At 38.4% G+C, this 17,565-nt stretch overlaps 1 protein-coding gene across 1 annotated transcript in view; it reads left to right on the top strand.

The window, feature by feature from the left end:
• The first annotated feature begins 7,930 nt into the window (after positions 1-7,930).
• Positions 7,931-17,565, top strand: part of grin3ba (glutamate receptor, ionotropic, N-methyl-D-aspartate 3Ba) — a 149,984-nt gene continuing 140,349 nt past the window's right edge. The window contains exon 1 of the mRNA XM_022668924.2: positions 7,931-8,864. Within this exon, the coding sequence (XP_022524645.2) occupies positions 8,406-8,864 (459 nt within the window). The 5' untranslated portion in view covers positions 7,931-8,405. The remainder of the gene's footprint in view (positions 8,865-17,565) is intronic.

Below are 17,565 nucleotides of genomic sequence, written 5' to 3'. Positions count from 1 at the left end.
CAGTTTATAACCTGTGCTTAGAGGTTTATTACCAGTGTATTACACACCATTATTACCCAACACCACCCTAACACTCTAAAACTCATCTTCAATCAGCTACAAAAACAACCAGAAGATAAAACTAATAAAAATACTTTAAGAATATAAACCTCTGCAGTGTATAAAACAGCTCCACACACACACACACACACAAACACACACACACACACACACACAAACACACACACACAGATAACAATTTTTGACACTCAACTTTTTCTCAGATCATTCACAAAGTCATTCAGCTTCCAAACCACCAAACATCCAGCAGCACTGACACTATTTTATATACTGAATCATTTATAGCAGATACTGAATCATGTATAAAATATAGTGAATCATTTATAGCAGATACTGAATCATTTATAATATATACTGAATAATATATAGCAGATACTAAATCATTTATAATGTATAGTGAATCATTTATAGCAGATACTGAATCATTTATAATATAAACTGAATCATGTATAATATATAGTGAATCATTTATAGCAGATACTGAATCATTTATAATATATAGTGAATCATTTATAGCAGATACTGAATCATTTATAATATATACTGAATAATATATAGCAGATACTGGATCATTTATAATATATACTGAATCATTTATAGCAGATATTGAATCATTTATAATATATACTTTGGTATATATGTGGGAGCACTGAGGACATGGAGAAAGACAAGTAGAACACTGAGAGGGCCATGTGCTTAGGAAAGATTAATAACGAACGAACAGAAAGGCAGAAAAAACACAGAGACAGACAAAACCACCATAGAGCCCTGATAACCAAAATTATTTTATGTATACTATGAGCCCTATTTTAGTGATCTTTAGTGCACTGCTCAATTGTGCATTGTGCAGTTGGATTTAGGGCGTGTCGGTGTGTCTTTTGTGTCGTAAGGGCACAAAAAATACACCTTGCTTTCCTTGGGCTCCTAGAGCTGATGGCAAACTGCATGACACGGATTCGAACCAGCGATCTACCAGTCCTAGTGGCAGTGCTTTAGAACGCTGGTTCGAATCCGTATCATGCAGTTTGCTATCAGCTCCAGGAGCCCCAAGAGAGCACAATGGGCCATGCTCTCTCTCTGGGTGGGCACAGTAGATGACGCTCTTTCCCCTCATCACTTCTAGGGTGATGTAGATCAGCACAAGGCTGCATCTGTGAGCTGATGTATTGGAACCGAGTGTGCTGTGATGCTACTCTGCAATGATGCATCAGCTTCCTTTTTGTATTGTGGCATTACTAGTAGTCAGCTGAGTAGCAGCTCATTGGGTGGGACAATTGGTCTAGCTAAATTGGGAGAAAAATTGGGATAAAAAAAATTAGTAATAATAAATGGCTTCCACATTGCTGTTCTTCCATGAATCGCATCCTTGGCCTGGATTTTTCTGCTAGTTCAGTCATGAACATTGACCTTTCCTGAGGCAAGAGACGCCTGCCGTTCTTTAGATGTTGTGCCCAATCCGTCCACCCAGCTGCTGTCCGTGGTTCTGAAGCACAGCATGGAATCCAGCACCACTGTTTTACACAGCAAAACAAGCTACTCAGCTTTTACTGGCAAAGGCTAATGAAGCCCAGGAGCTTCCTTGGTGCTGTGGAGATCTGGCACTGGAGAGGACGGGGTTTGGGTCCTACCCAAGTGAGAAAAAGTGGTCCAGGCATCAGTTTCTGTATTTTAGCCTCTTTTTTAGTTTTGTTTTTCCCACCTCTCAGCAGATGTTTGGTGTTGTTCTATCTAAGCCAAACAGATGGGTGAGTGGCTTCACCTGGGCTTTGCTAGCCTTTGCCAGCTTTGGCTTGTGTTGCCGTGCAACAGAAACAGTGGTGCTAGATTCTCTGTTGTGCTTCAGCACTATGGATTGCACCAGATTGGTTGGTTGGTTGGTTGGTTGGTTGGTTGGTTGGTTGGTTGGTTGGTTGGTTGGTTGGTTGGTTGGTTAGTTAGTTGGTTGGTTGGTTGGATCATTGGTTGGTTGGTTGGATAGTTGGTTGGTTGGTTGGATCATTGGTTGGTTGGATGGTTGTCTGATTGGTTGGTTGGTTGGTTGGATGGTTAGATGGTTGGTTGGTTGGTTGGTTGGTTGGTTGGTTGCTTAGTTGGTTGGATGGTTAAATGGTTTGTTGGTTGGATGGTTAGTTGGTTGTTGGTTGAATAGTTGATTGGATGGTTGGTTGGATAGTTGGTTAATTGGATGGTTAGTTGGTTGAATGGTTGAATGGTTGTTTGGTTGGTTTGTTGATTGGATGGTTAATTGGTTGGATGGTTGAATAGTTGGTTGGTTGGTTGGTTGGTTGTTTGGATGGTTAGTTGTTTGGATGGTTGGCTGGTTGGATGGTAGGACTGGGCACTACAATCTAAGAAACTCTTAGGGGGCTTCACCTCTCTCTGTGGTGCTTCAGCACCATGGATAGTACCAGGTTGGTTGGTTGGATGGTGGCTGGTTGGTTGGTTGGTTGGTTGGTTGGTTGGATGGTTGGTTGGTTGGTTAGTTGGATGGTTGGTTGGTTGGTTGGTTGCTTAGTTGGTTGGATGGTTAAATGGTTGGTTGGTTGGTAGGTTGTTTGGATGGTTAGTTGGTTGGATGGTTGAGCGCTGAAGTGTTTCAAGTGTTATGTTATCCTTTAACTCCTGCAAATGCATGTTAAGATGTGTAAGAGTATGGGTTTTTATTGCATTTATTCATAATTATTTAAACATTATAGGTCAGTCCAATACCTTGTACCAATTTGTACCACAGTCATGCCTTAGCAGTCCTTAGCAACATCTAAGCGACAGTATAGCAACACCTTATCAACCACCTAGCAACACTTAGCAACTTAACACCTTAAGTATAGCAATACCTTAGTGATCACCTAGAAAAACTTCAGCAAACAACACCTTTGCCTACGCAGCACTTATCATACCATCCTCTAAGCAACACCTTAGCAACCACCCAGCAACACCTAAGCAACCAACAGCTACTGTATATTACAGCAACACTGATGATCTGGAATCTGCACTCCCTCTACTTCTCTACTTCAAAAACTGTTTAATAATACCTGCAGAACATTCAGAATTCTCCAATTTCTCCATAAACACCACCATCTGCTTTATAATACAGCCATTACTGCCTTATTAACTGTTTATTAACTCTAATTAAGTAAAAAAAAAACATCCAGAGGTCAACTGCTGCTGCTATGTAAAATCTCTATGAATCAACTAAAAATTTAATTGAGTGATTGATTGATTTTTTTAGTCATTTGTGTTACAAATACAAACAATGCAAATACAAATAATAAGCACATGCTTATAATGCATTATAAAATCACACAGTAAGGGGTGGTGAAGTTCATTACTCTGCATGAAATACATCAATTAATTAGATCATTAGTGACCCAGGTGACATTGTGTTTTTTCTGACGCAGCTGTAGGTGAATGGGGCAGTTACTGAGGTATTCTGGGTAATTGTTAACTGGAGATGATAAATGAAGGAGCAATTAAATCAGAGAAAGAGTCGAGGTACATTTATACACACCACATTAACCCCCTTCACCCTGACCACCATTAATATACATTATAATATATTATTTCTCTCTCTCTCTCTCTCTCTCTCTCTCTCTCTCTCTCTCTCAATCTCCCTCTTGCTCAACCCACACTCTATTTCTTTCTCTTTCCTCCTTTTTGTCTCACTGCCTCTCTCTCTATTTCTCTCTCTCTCTCACTTTCTGTTTCTCCCTCTTTTCTTCTCTGTTTCCCCTCTCTTTCTCTCTCACTGCCTCCGTCTCCCTTTCTCCCTTTACTTCTTACTATACGCCCCCTCCCCCTCTATCCTTTCCCCCCTTTTCCCCCCTCTTTCTCTCTATGCCCTCTTTCTCTATACCTTTCTCTCCCCCCTCTCTCTGTATTTTTCCCTTTCTCTCACTATTCTATCTTTTTCTTTTTTACTTATTTATTATGACCTCTTTCACTGTCCCTCTCTCTCTACCCCCCTCTCTCTATTTCTTTCTTTCTCTCTTTCCTTTTCTCTCTCTACCTCTCGATCTCTCTCTCTCACACACACTCACTGCCTCCCACTCTCTCTTCGTCTCTCTGTTTCTCCTCTTTTACTCTCTTTCTCTGTTTCCCTCTCTCTTTCTCTCACACCGCCTCCTTCTCCTATTTCATCTTTCTCTCTCTCCCTCTACCTCTTATTCTGCCCCTCTTCCTTTCTTTCTTTGCCTCCCTTTCCTTCCCTCTTTCTCTATGTTCCCCTCTCTCTCTATCCTGTTCTCTTTTTCCACTTTCTTGCTTTCTCTTCCTCTCACTATTTTTTCTCTTTCTATCTTTCTTTACCGTACTGTCTCACCCTCTGTCTCTCTTCCTTTCTCTCTCTCTCCCCGCTCTCCCATTTTGTCTCTTTTTTCTCTCTCTCTTTCCCTCTCTCTCTTTCTCTGTCTCTGTCAGTTCAGTTCAGTTTGCTTTATTGCAAAATTACATTTGTATTGTCAAAGCATTTCAATCAAACAGTACAGAAAAAAAGGAAAATCTCTCTCTCTCTCTCTCTCTCTCTCTCTCGCTATCTCTCTCTTTCTCTCTCTCTCTTTATTTGTCTGTTTTCTTTGTCTTTCTCCCTTTCTCTCTGTATTCTTTCTTATTTTGTTATTTTGTCAGTCTCTCTCTCTCTCTCTCCCTCTCTCTATTTCAATCAAACAGAACAGAAATAAATTAAATGAAAAACAACATCTCTCTCTCTCTCTCTCTCTCTCTTTCTTTATCCATGACTCTACACTACATCTACAGTAATGGGGCATCTGTTCATTCATTGCTTTAAGTGTATCCTGCTTTTGTTGGAGTAACTGTCTCTACTGCCCAGAGAAGACCTTCTTTCTAGATTTCGGTAGAAAGCCTTTCTGTGAGGATTTGATTGTATTTCACCACCAGAGCAACATTAGTGAAGTCAGAATGATGGATGATCTCCATCCCACCCCATCCACCTCATCCCAACTCCACCACTCAGCTCCACCACTCAGTTCCTCCACTCCTCCACAGCTCAGTGCTCAAGGTCTTTATAGCCCTCCAGCTCACAACTGGTATTATAGGCATGATATCAAATAATTTATTTATCTGCTATTCTGTTGGCAGCACTTCTCTCTATAGAGACTAGACAAACTGTGTTCGTATGCGCATTTGCACATCTGTGTCAGCAGTGGGTGCATCATAAAGTAGGTAAACAGTGCGTTTATCAGAAGGATTGTACTCAAACTATTGGAGATTCAGGTCTATATTTGGTATCGGTATCTTGGTTTATGTATTATTTATTGCAGCTGCTGTTGTCATTCTAATGTTCAGCTGATGTGAGGGTTATGAAATAGTCTTTGTGTGTGTGTGTGTGTGTGTGTGTTGAGAAAGAGAGAGAGAGAAAAAGAGAGAGAGAGAGAGAGAGAGAGAGAAAGAGAGAGAGAGAGAGATGTGTAAACCCTTAAGCTAAACCAACCTGCTGGATTAACTATTAACTAGCTACCGTCTGTCGCACCTTTATATTCTTTAAATTAATATACAATTTATAATTTTTTTTAATAAAGAACTACACTCAACAGAACCGTGAAACTGTGAGAACATGATGTAACAATGTTCAGTTCTGTTTTCACTGATCACATGACACTTACACGGGTGCTAAAGCTAAATTACATATAAATACTTCTAAAAAACTCCTATGAATAAAAATACTAATGTGTTTTTATATTGATAGTTCTGTCAGCATTAATGTGATATATCTTACACTTAATCTGGAAGGTGTATCACTTGTTTCAGTGTTTTAAAAATGAATTCATTATTTTACCATGTTTTGCCCCAAAGTCGTTCTGAATTTTTCTCTTTTTACAGAGCCTGAAGAAGATGAGGCAACATGAACGAAAAAACAAAAAAACAAAAAAAAAAACATCACTGCTGCTGTGTTCAGACTGTAGATTATTTTTATTTATTTTGAAATATGAATTAAATCTCATAAATAACTCTCACTGCTTTAATTCAATTCAATTCAATTCAATTCAAGGTGCTTTATTGGCATGGCAAATAGTGCTACATTTGGGTTGCCAAAGCCTGAGTTACACAGTTTTAACAGTAAAGTAAAAGTGGAAGAATAGTGAACTAATTCAGAGATTAACAATTTCTAAAATGCAGAACAGAACAGAACAGATTCTACATTTTAAAACAATGCAAAAAAATATAAAATAAAAATAAAATTATAATATATAAATAAATAACTAATAAATAAGCATAATATAATTAATAAGTGTAGGTAATGAGACAAATTATCCAAAATTGTTTGTGTGTGTGTGTGTGTATAGTGTACGTGTGTGTGTGTATAGTCTATGAGAGAGTGTGTGTGTGTGTGTGTGTGTGTATAGTGTACGTGTGTGTGTATAGTCTATGAGAGAGTGTGTGTGTGTGTGTGTGTGTGTGTGTGTGTATAGTGTGTTAATGTGATATTTAGTGTGATATGGTCACTCTCTTTATCTCTCTCTCTCTCTCTCTCTCTCACACACACACACACACACACACACACACACCCTTCATAGTGAACATCATCACAGATGTAGCTGTGGTGCAGATCTTCATTCTGTTCAGAAAGACGTCAGAGCTACAGTACACACTTAGTAGTTAGTTTATTTAGTATAACACCACAGTTAGCCCCACCCCTGCTCTGTGATTGGCTGAGAGAGTTTCCAACAAAACCTATTTGAAGCATCAAATATCTAAATTTCTATTTCTATTTCTATTATCTATATTATCTATATTCTATTACAGGTATATTACTTTCCTGTAGTGGTATAAATATATATGTGTGTGTGTGTGTGTGTACTATTACAGGTATACAACTGTTCTATAGCAATATTTAATTGCAGTGTAGAATTCTGCTTTTAATTACAGTATAATTACAGCTATATTACAGCTGTATTAAACATCAATAACAGTGTTATTACACCTTTATTACCTTTATTATAATTATTAAAAAAGCTATATTAAACTTATTTACACTATTACTGTTTTAATAGTTTTATTAACAAAATAATTGATAGTCTTCAGGATTTAGTTCCTAGTACAAACACACACACACACACACACACACACACAAACAGGAAGCTCAACTTGGGCTTAAACTTTCTGAGTGTGTGTGTATTTAAGCGTGCATGTAAGTGTACGTGATTGTGTGTGTGTGTTTGTGTGTGTGTATAAGTGTGTGTGTGTGTGTGTGTGTGAGTGTGTGTGTGTATGTGTGTACTATTACAGGTATACAACTGTTCCATATGTTCAATAGTTAAATGCAGTGTAGATTTTTTTTAATAACAGTATAATTACAGGTATATTACAGCTGTATTAAACAGCTATAACAGTGTTATTACACCTTTATTACTGGTGTATTGTATTTTTCTTAAAAAAAATGCTATATTAAACTTATTTACATTATTACTGTTTTAATAGTTCTATTAACAAAATAATTGACACTCAGCTAGTCTTCAGGATTTAGTTTCAAGTACAAACACACACACACACACACACACACACACAGGAAGCTCAGCTTGGGCTTAAACTTTCTGAGTGTGTGTGTGTGTTTGTGTATTTAAGCGTGTATGTAAGTGTATGTGATTGTGTGTGTGTGTGCGTTTGCTGTTGACATGCTGCTGGGATCAACTGAGAGTGTGTGTATTGGATGTGTGTGTGTGTGTGTGTGTGTGTGTTTGTGTGTGTGTGTTTTAGGAGCTGAGCATGTGTGCTCTCGAGCCCGGCCCCGAGGCGAGGCTTAAACAGAACACACACACACAATCTCTCTCTCTCTCTCTCTCTCTCTGTCTCTCTTGCTTACGCACACACACTCTCGCTTATGGTCTCGCGTATGCACGCACACACACACACACACACACACACACAATCTCTCGTGCGCTGCCTCAGCTCTGTGTGCTCAGTCGCGCTCTGGCAGGAGGAAGGAGCGCATCTTTCTCTCTCCTCCGCGTCCTCTTACACACACTCTCTCTCTCTCTCTCTCTTTCTTACACACACACACACACACATTTATACACAGTTATACACACAAACACACACACGCACACACACACACACATACACACTCTTATACACATCGTCTCTCTGGAGGACGGAAAGTGTGTGCATCTCTTTCCGTCTCTCCAGAGCTCAATTACAAGTATGCCACACTAGGAACACACTCTTACTCTCTCACACACTCTCACTCACTCTTACACACACTCTCTTACACACACTCATATACACACACACACACACTCTCATTCTCGTGCGCGTCTCACGCTGGAGAACCCGTTCCGGAGAAGCGATGCCATCTCTCGCTGGTTCCTCAGGCTGGCGAGTCTCGGAGCAGGATGAACTCTCCCTCCTCCAGTGTCTTCCTCCTCCTCTCCTCCCTCTCTCTCCTCCTCCTCCTCCTCCTGGCGCCTCCTTGCTGTCAAGCCCACCCGGAGCCCTGCCACCTTCTGGCGCGCGTGGGGCACACGCTCCGCCTGGGCGCGCTCCTGCCCACCCGCCAGCCGGCCCGTGTGCAGGCGGCGCTGGGCCGGGCGCTGCTGCACCTGCAGAACTCCCCCGCCGCCCTGCTGCCCTACAACCTGAGCGTGGAGGTGGTGTGGGCAGGGCCGCGGCGGGCGGGCGACCCCGAGACGGCGCTCAGGTGCGTGTGTGAGGAGCTGGTGGTGAACGGGGTCTCCGCCGTGCTGGCGTTCCCGCAGGGGCGCGAGGAGCTCCTGCAGGTGGAGTTCATGGCCACCTTCCTGGAGATTCCCTTCGTCAGCATCATCGAGCAGGGAGAGCCAATCAGGACACAGGTGAGGGCGTGCTTATTCACTATTGCTTGGGTTCGTGCAAGGGTGAAGGTGCACCTTATGCTCTGGAGGGTTCTGAAGGTGTAGGACTGGAGCTGGTGTAGACTTGAGTTTGAACAAGAAGTCACTTCCTAGGTTGCACTGTTAAATCATTGTTTGCACGGCTCTTTCAATAGTGAAACTTTTCTATGTATTTTGGTAAAACATAGAAGGTCCTGAGGGTAGACTCTCTGTAGGTTACTGTCGAAATCATTGACAGGCTCCTCCAAGAACTCCTCCAAATGCTTCTCATTCCGCCTAGATGTTTCTGTAAAAATGTTTGGAATTCCTCAAGCTAATGATTTGAATCCTAAAATGATTACTCAAATAGTAATACTCATTTGAATCCTCAAGGATTATTCAAAGAAGTCATTTGAATCCTCAAATATTCCTTAAAGAATTAATTTGAATCCTTAAAGATTCTTCAAAGAATTAATTTAAACCCTCAAAGATTCTTCAAAAAATGTACTTCAACCCTCAAATATTCCTCGAAGAATTCATTTGAACCCTCAAAGATTCTTTAAAGAATTCATTTGAACCCCTAAATATCCTACAAAGTATTAATTTAGACCTTCAAAGATTCTTAAAAAAAATCATTTAAACCGTCAAGGATTCTTCAAAGAATCCTTTTGAACCCTTAAAGATTCCTCAAAGAACCAGTTTGAACCCTCAATGATTCTTCAAAGAATTCATTTAAACCCTCAAAGATTCTTCAAAAAATGTGCTTCAACCCTCAAATATTCCTCATAGAATTCATTTGAACCTTCAAAGATCCTTCAAAGAACCCATTTGAACCATTAAAGTAATCCTTAGAGAACCCATTCGAACCCTCAAAGATTCTTCAAAGTACCCATCTGAACTGTTAATAATTCTTAAAGAACCAATTTGAACCCTTAAATAATTCCTCAAAAAATCCATTTGAACCCTAAAAGATTCTTCAAAGAACACATTTGAACCACCAAAGGATTACTCAAACAACCCATTGGAAACCTTCAAGTAGTTCTTAAAGAACCCATTTGAAGCATCAAAGATTCCTCAAAGAGCCCATTTGAACCATTAAAGCAATCCTTAAAAACCCAGTTAAACTCTTAAAGATTCTTCAAAGAACCCATTTGAACCCTTAAATAATTCCTCAAAAAATCCATTTGAACACTTGAAGAATTATTTAAATTTGAAACCTGGGAGAACCCCCTCAAGCTGCTTTAGGTAATCTCAAAAACATGTGGAACCACTAACTTAACCAAGAACCCTAAAGTAGGTTTCTTTCTTTTGTAGCAAAAATGAAACCCATTATACAGAATACATATCTTATATAGATTTTTAGTTTTTCTTTATAGTACAGCCAGCAACATTTACCATGGATAAAAAAAAAACATTTAAAGTGTTGAACATATGTATACATATGTATATGTATATACATAAATATATGCACATATATATACACAGCTCTGAAAAAAAAAAACTATGTACAGGTCTATGTTTGAGTGAAATGAACAATGACAACATTTAACAAAAATTCCAAATACAAATATTGTCATTTAGAGCTTTTATTTGCAGAACAAAAGGGAAAAGAAAAGGAAAAGAGTTCATATTCATGTAGAAAAGACAATTCTATATTTTAAGAGTTCAGAAAACAATATTTGGTGGAATAACCCTGAGTTTTAATCACAGTTTTCATTCATCTTGGCATCATGTTCTCCTCCACCAGTCTTACACATTGCTTTTGGGTGACCTTATGCCGCCACTCCTGGTGCAAAAATTCAAGCAGTTCAGCCTGGTTTGATGGCTTGTGATCATCTATCTTTCTCTTGATTATATTCCAGATCAAGTGTTTAATAGTTGTAATAACATCACAACTATTAGTACAGGTTTAATAACACTGTTAGGTGCAGAATTCAGCTGATCTGTGTTCAGTTGTGTTTATTGGTGTGTGTGTCGGTGTGTGTTGGTGTGTATTGGTGTGTGTTGAGCCGTAGTGTTGATGTTGAGCTGCTTGGCGTCTCCAGCATCTCCTGATCAATAACCCCTCATCAGTTACAGATTTCCCCAAATCGAGCGGAAACTATCCGGCGTATCAGATCTCTCTGTTTCCCCCACAATCCACAGCAGCTCTATCAGCTTCACCATCAGCACTGATGATCAGGACCAGCTGATACTTTCTGTCTTCATCTCTCTCTCTCCTTATCTCTCTCTCTCTTTTTCTTTCTCTCTCTCTCTCTCTCTTTTAAAGGTCTCCTTCTGCTAAAATCCACTTTGTCTTGTTTTTCTTTGTATAATACTATAGCTCTCTCTATAGTTGTATATGATGCTGCATATGAAACTGTTTCTCAGCCTCCGCTGTCTGCAGTAGTTAGTAAAAGAAAATCCTCAGAAATACACGTTGATCAGAGAGATGTTAGGGATCCATGTCAACCAGTGAGTTCATGACCTCGCCTTCATCAGCTCAGGACTGCCCACAGGCGGAGTTTAAAGATTCTGTTTACAGAGCTACAGTAGTTAGGGTTAGCTATCTTGTGTATGTACTTGTAGATTGAAATCGGATCTCCGGTTGATTCTGCGTTTTACTGATACCTTAAACAAACACTATGGGAGCACATTTTGACAAGGTAACACAACTCGACAGAACACCGGTCAAAACAGGCTGCGTGAAGAGAGAGACGCTCGAGTCTGACGCTGAGCAAAGTTTAAAGGATAACTTTATCTAGCACTTAGTTCTATTTCTTTATAAATAAGACTGTATCTCTGAAAACATTTTGTCCTTCGAGTTTTAGAGTTGTAAACTGACTGTTGGGGGAAGGCAGGTAGGTGTCCTCTGCTGCGGTGCTGTTAGCCAATCAGAGGCGATATGTTTGCATGTATGAATATTCATAAGCAAGAGCCAAAACCTGTCTTTCTTCAGAGACCTCTCATTCAGTGATCTAAAGCAGGGCTACATAGAAAAAACACTATTTTTTCATAAAAAAAAAATTTATACTAGAGACCACAACTAGAAATTTTAAAATGAATTTAAAAACGATGAAATGAGACCTTTGAGAAGTTGATAGTTGGAATGGAAATAAATCTGTATGTGTGTGAATATAATTAGGATATTATATATATATATAAATGATTACGATATTAAAGTGAAAGGATAGTAGGCTGTTCAGGAGTAACCACAAGGTAACCGCATGGCCTCCATCCACATGGTTGGGCATGTGCTCGTAAATGTACGTGTGGAAAGCTGTGCACCTCAGTCCAGCACAGTTTTGCAGTGCAGATATTTCCAGTTACAGCTGAATTCACGTGTTTAATCCCAGAAAAACGCTCTGATTCACCTTTTAAAAAGACATTTAAAAAGACAATATCGCGATATATATCGTTGAAAAAAGAACATCTGCAATGTACATTTTTATTTGCACACACAGTAAGTATGTGATTCAAAGCCATCATCAGTAAAAAGAGCTTTATTAGTATGTATGGCAGCCACACATGATGCCCAAGCCTTGACTCCCCCACCACCACGTTTCACAGATGAGGTGGCATGCTATTTTAAAATGTGACTAATCCATACTTTGCTCTTGCCATCACTCTGACAAAGGTTAATCTCAGACTCGCCCGTCCAGAAGAACTTTTTTTCTTAAAACTCTTTAGCTGTTTTAAGCATTTTTTAAAAATTGTAATCTGGTTATTCTCTTTAGTGGTTTAAATTTTAGAGTGTAGCCTCTGTATTTCTGTTCATAATGATCTTCTGCTGTTAGTAGTCCAACTCGATGCCAAACCCGAACTCCCATCCATTCAAACAACTCAGAATTGTAGTTAAAAGGTCAGTTTTAACGACCTATTACTAAAAAATGTCACTTTTAAATTGGGCTCAGGCTCATAATGACAGTTTATGGGACAGGATGGGCAGGGCTGGGCCGCTTCGATAAGCTCTAATACACACCTACCTCCAGAAAACCATTTCTAATCTGTCAGATGTTTAAGGAATCTTGTGCCATCAGCTGTGGAGGACTTCCTTTGCCTACCAGTCCCTTTATGATTAATAAGCTTTCTTTAAAAACGTTAAACAATCGTATCTACAGGCTCTTACACTAATGAATCAACGGAAGACAACCTGAGAAATAAAAATGATAAACACCTGTGAAGCTTAATTATTGTATCTGCTCCCATTGTTTCTTTTTCTCTGTTTTATACTATCACTCCCTTACTCTCTCTCTCTATATATCCATCTATCTTACTTTCCCCTTCTCTATTTCTCTCTCTATGACTCTCTTTCTCATACTATCTCTCTCTCTCTCTCTCTCTCTCTGTTTCCTTCTATCTATCCTATAGTCTTTCTCTCTTGTTCAGTTCAGTTTAGTGTTCCTTTTTTGACATGAATGTAATTATATACACAAATTGTAGGAAAAATAGTAAGATTAAAAGATTTAGTGATCAATAAATGAAGTAAGCAAAAAAAAAAATAGTTACAAAAGCACATTAAAGTTAAATTAAAGTGGCAGTCCATATTATTTTATTTCTGGTGGAGCAATGGGGACTTCAGAAGAGGAAACTCAGAGCTCAGTAGATCATTCACTCATAGTAAAAGCAAAGAAACGAAGGAGTGAAGTTTCTGACTGAGAGTTCTCTCTCTCTCTCTCTCTCTCTCTCTCTCTCTCTCTCTCTCTCTCTCTCTCTGACTGAACATAACCTGGAATCAGATTCATCCCTTCTGAAAGGAGACCGCATCACACCCGCGAAGTTAAAAAGGATAATTCTGCATGCTCGGTGCAATTACACATTCTCGCCAGAGAGTGCTCTCAATCCCCCAAATCCAAAAACTTGCAGATATCAGCTTTAATAAAAGTGTAAAATATATAACATGTGAGATCAATAATAATAATAATAATAATAATAATAATAATAATAATAATAATAATAATAATAATAATAATAATACTGTATATGTACAATCTGGTTATCTCTCTCTTTCTCTCTGATTGTCTCTTTCTTGTTATCACTCTCTCTCTCTCTCTCTCTCTCTCTCTCTCTCTCTCTCTCTCTCTCTGCTCTATTAATCAGGTTCAATGGGGTAAAGGCTGCTAATTCAGTGTGAGTGGTTGTTATTGAGGGAGGGGAGGGGTTATTTAGCTCATTTGTCTGGATGGAAATTTGCATATCCGAGTCGCAGTCCTTGTAAAACATTAAATTAGCATGTGAATTGAGGAGCGATTGCTGGCGCTGTTGTTGTTGTTGGTCAGATTTAAATGGTCTGTATTCTTCTCTGGTGTTTATTTATTCTCCTGACGGCTGGTCTGTCTTTTGTTTGGTTTTATGGACCAGCAACAGACATCATTCATTTATAAGTATTAAATATTAAATATTTGCTGTGTTTAGTGTTTAGGTGCGCACAGCCTGCCTTCAATTACTGAGCAGGGGTCCTGTTTTATATTTTTTAATCACCTATGAGCTCGTTTTGCAGCGTCTGTGTTTGGATTTATTGAACCAAAAACATCATAATTAAATAATAACTGTACATAATTACAGATGCTGTGGTTCCATTCACTTCTGTTTTATAAAGAAATTAAACCTAAATAATCTGCCACTTGGTCAAATTTGCAACCCGAGTCTGTTTATTACAGACCAGAGGCAGAGTCAGACTCACCTATTCATTTGTTAGACACGCCCCCTTCTCCCAGATCGAGTGTGTTTGTCTCAGACTGCCTTCATTGAATTTACAGTGCAGCCTAAAGGACCAGAAACAGAGCAATAGAGCAATTCCCAGTCTGTTCTATAAGTTTAATGTCCCAACAGTAAAAGTACAGCTTATGTATTTTATTACTAAATAAATTACAGCATGTGAAAATAATCTTACCTCTGATTAAAATGTGTGATAAAAAATACATGATTAATGAAAATAATAAAAAATGTCAGAAAGATCAAAGCACTATATGTACAAGAGGAGAAATGACATAAAAATGAGAGGAATTTTATAATAAATCAAATTATGAAAGAATCTAATTTTATGAATGAACTAATGATCACATTAATTTAATAGCTACAATTCTAAAATGCTGATATTCGTGAGAAAATAGCAGCTTTAAAAATCTTTTATTAATTTATTTTAAATATATTTTAAAAGGGGGAAAAGAGGGAAATGACAGGGTTATGGTGTTTTTGTAAAAAAAAAAAAAAGACATTTTATGACAAAAATATGTTTCTCAAATGATTACGACACAATTACTTATTTACAATATTAACAGTCTAGAACATAAAAAATGCATTATTTATTAGTATTAGTATAACTATTTATTAAATATTTAAATAATCAGTCCTAGGCTGTTTAATATGGCAAAATAGTAAAAAAAAATATAATAATAAAAACTACATATGTAATACTGTTTTTAATAATACGATAATATATATTTTTATGTGATTATAATGATACAATATAATATATCATACTTTCTATATATTTGTATTTTCTCTTTCATATTTCTTTCATATTTTCATGTTTAATAGCCCATTAAAATGCTACTTTTTTTGTTGTTGTTGTTTTATTAAGGAATTACAAATCTTAAAAAAATATGTACGTTTACTTATTACTATTTATTTCTTTCATTCTTTTATATATTTACAAATAAATAGTTATTTCTTACATCCTAAGTGAAATTTTGCAACCAAAATGTGTGTGATTAAGTGTGTTCGTCTCAGACTGCCTTCATTGAATTTACAGTTTAGCTTAAATGACAAGAAACAGAGAAGTTTTTTTTTGTTCCCAAGATTCCAGGTTGTTGTAGCTGTAATGTCCCAATGTATTTTATTACCAAATAAATAATATTTCCATCAAATTACAGCAGATAACTGTACTGGATTTTAGTTCTTTATACTGTATTAATACATATTTATTTTTAAAAAATCTATTATGAATTAGAATGTGATATATGTGAGTATTTTTTTTTCAGTGGGGTTCAGCTGAGTCCGGTTCTGGTGCTCTTCTCCCTGCAGAAGAATGGGAACAGTGTTCGGGGGGTTTGTGCAGGGCAGGTGGGCTGTGCGTGTTAGTATTCTCCGCTGCAGGCCGAGGCTCGTCGCCTGGTTCCGTCTCCAGCAGTGCGGCCAATTGCAGCGGTTTCTGCTGCCGGAGAAAAAGCTCAAAAGAGTTTTTATCTGTGCCCCCTGGCAGTGCCCGCGCACAATGGAACAAAGCCCGCTCTGAGTTTGCATGAGGCCCGAGTTCCTCTGGGAGAGCAGATTACAGACATTCCTCTTCCAGTTCAGGACCAACCTGTCCTCCCATTACTCCCACTACTCCCATTATACACGACCAGAGAGTGCTTTGTTTAATGGAGAGAATAGGAGGCTAAATGGCTGGATATGCTTATACTGGTTTCTTAGGTTCAATTCCCAGTGATGCCAAAGCGATGCATCAGTGAGTGTAATGTGTATATAGTACCCAACAAACATGAGTACACCCCTCACATTTCTGTAAAAACATGTGAACATGTCCAAATTGTCCCTAATTAGTTTATTTTACTTCCCCAGTGTTATGTGAATGCAGAAAAAAAAACTGTTAAATTTGGTGCTTTGGTGTCTGCAATGCTCTTATCATGACATTGGATTTTCAAAACCGAGCCTCATGGAAAGAACTCATTGCACTGTCCTAGAAGCAAGCCTCTTCTGAAGCTGGTGAACAAGCAAGCCTTTAGACCTAAACTCAACTGAGCACCTGGGGGGCACCCTAAAGAAGAGAGCATGTTGCCTACCACATCTTAGATTGCTCTTTATCAATAAAGCCTCTTTCTTTTATCCATGCTTGTTCCTCATCCCAAATAGTGGCTTGCACCTTTTGGTGAACCATATGTACTTTGGTGTATGTAATCTTCTGTGAACAGTAGATTGTAAGTGGTTGTACTGGTCAAATTTAAGTGGTTGTACTGCACCCCCCAGGTGCTCAATTGAGTTTAGGTCTAAAGGCTTTCTTGTTCACCAGCTTCAGAAGTAGCTTGCTTCTAGGACAGTAGGACAGTAAGTCGCTTTGGAAAAGAAGCAGGGGACTGTATAGACAATATTGTTCTGAACAGTTTATCCTCCTAAACCGATGCTCATCAAATAAAGAGCAATGAATCATGGGAAGTTTTGGTTTCATCTTACTGGCCAAATCATGCTCTGTTTTACCTATCTGCGCCCAAACACTAACAATGTGTTGTTGGTATGGATGCCAGAAGGGCCTTTCAAAGCCTTTGGGGGCCCCAAACAAAATGGACCCCACCTTACTGCTGGTTTCAACTCCAGGTCACATTTTCAATATAACAAATATAAACTAAATATAGTAAAGGACATGTAAAGTTAATCAAATATTATCAAATAAAAATGATAGATTTATCTGTTTTATTGGTAAAGACTAAGTAAAATGCTGGTGTACTGTATATGGATACTGCTGAACATGTTCCAGTCTGGTTGTATTCTACTGTCAGTAACTAATGGGAGCGCCCCCTTGAGGGGGATACTGATAACAGTGTGGCTGTACTTTCCTGCATTGCCTCTTTTATAGTTTGTCGTTGCTGCAACAGGGCTGGATGCCAGACCAAAATGCAAAAATAAATTAAGCTAAATTAAACTACGTTTATATAACGTAATTAAAGTATATTATATTAAAGTGTGTGATTAGAATATAAACACACACATACTTTGATTAGTTTCGCTT

The sequence above is a fragment of the Astyanax mexicanus genome, chromosome 18 (genome assembly GCF_023375975.1).
Source record: "Astyanax mexicanus isolate ESR-SI-001 chromosome 18, AstMex3_surface, whole genome shotgun sequence".
Classification (NCBI taxonomy): domain Eukaryota; kingdom Metazoa; phylum Chordata; class Actinopteri; order Characiformes; family Acestrorhamphidae; genus Astyanax; species Astyanax mexicanus.
Note: the sequence above shows the minus strand (reverse complement) of the source record. Positions and strands in the feature narration are given on the sequence as shown.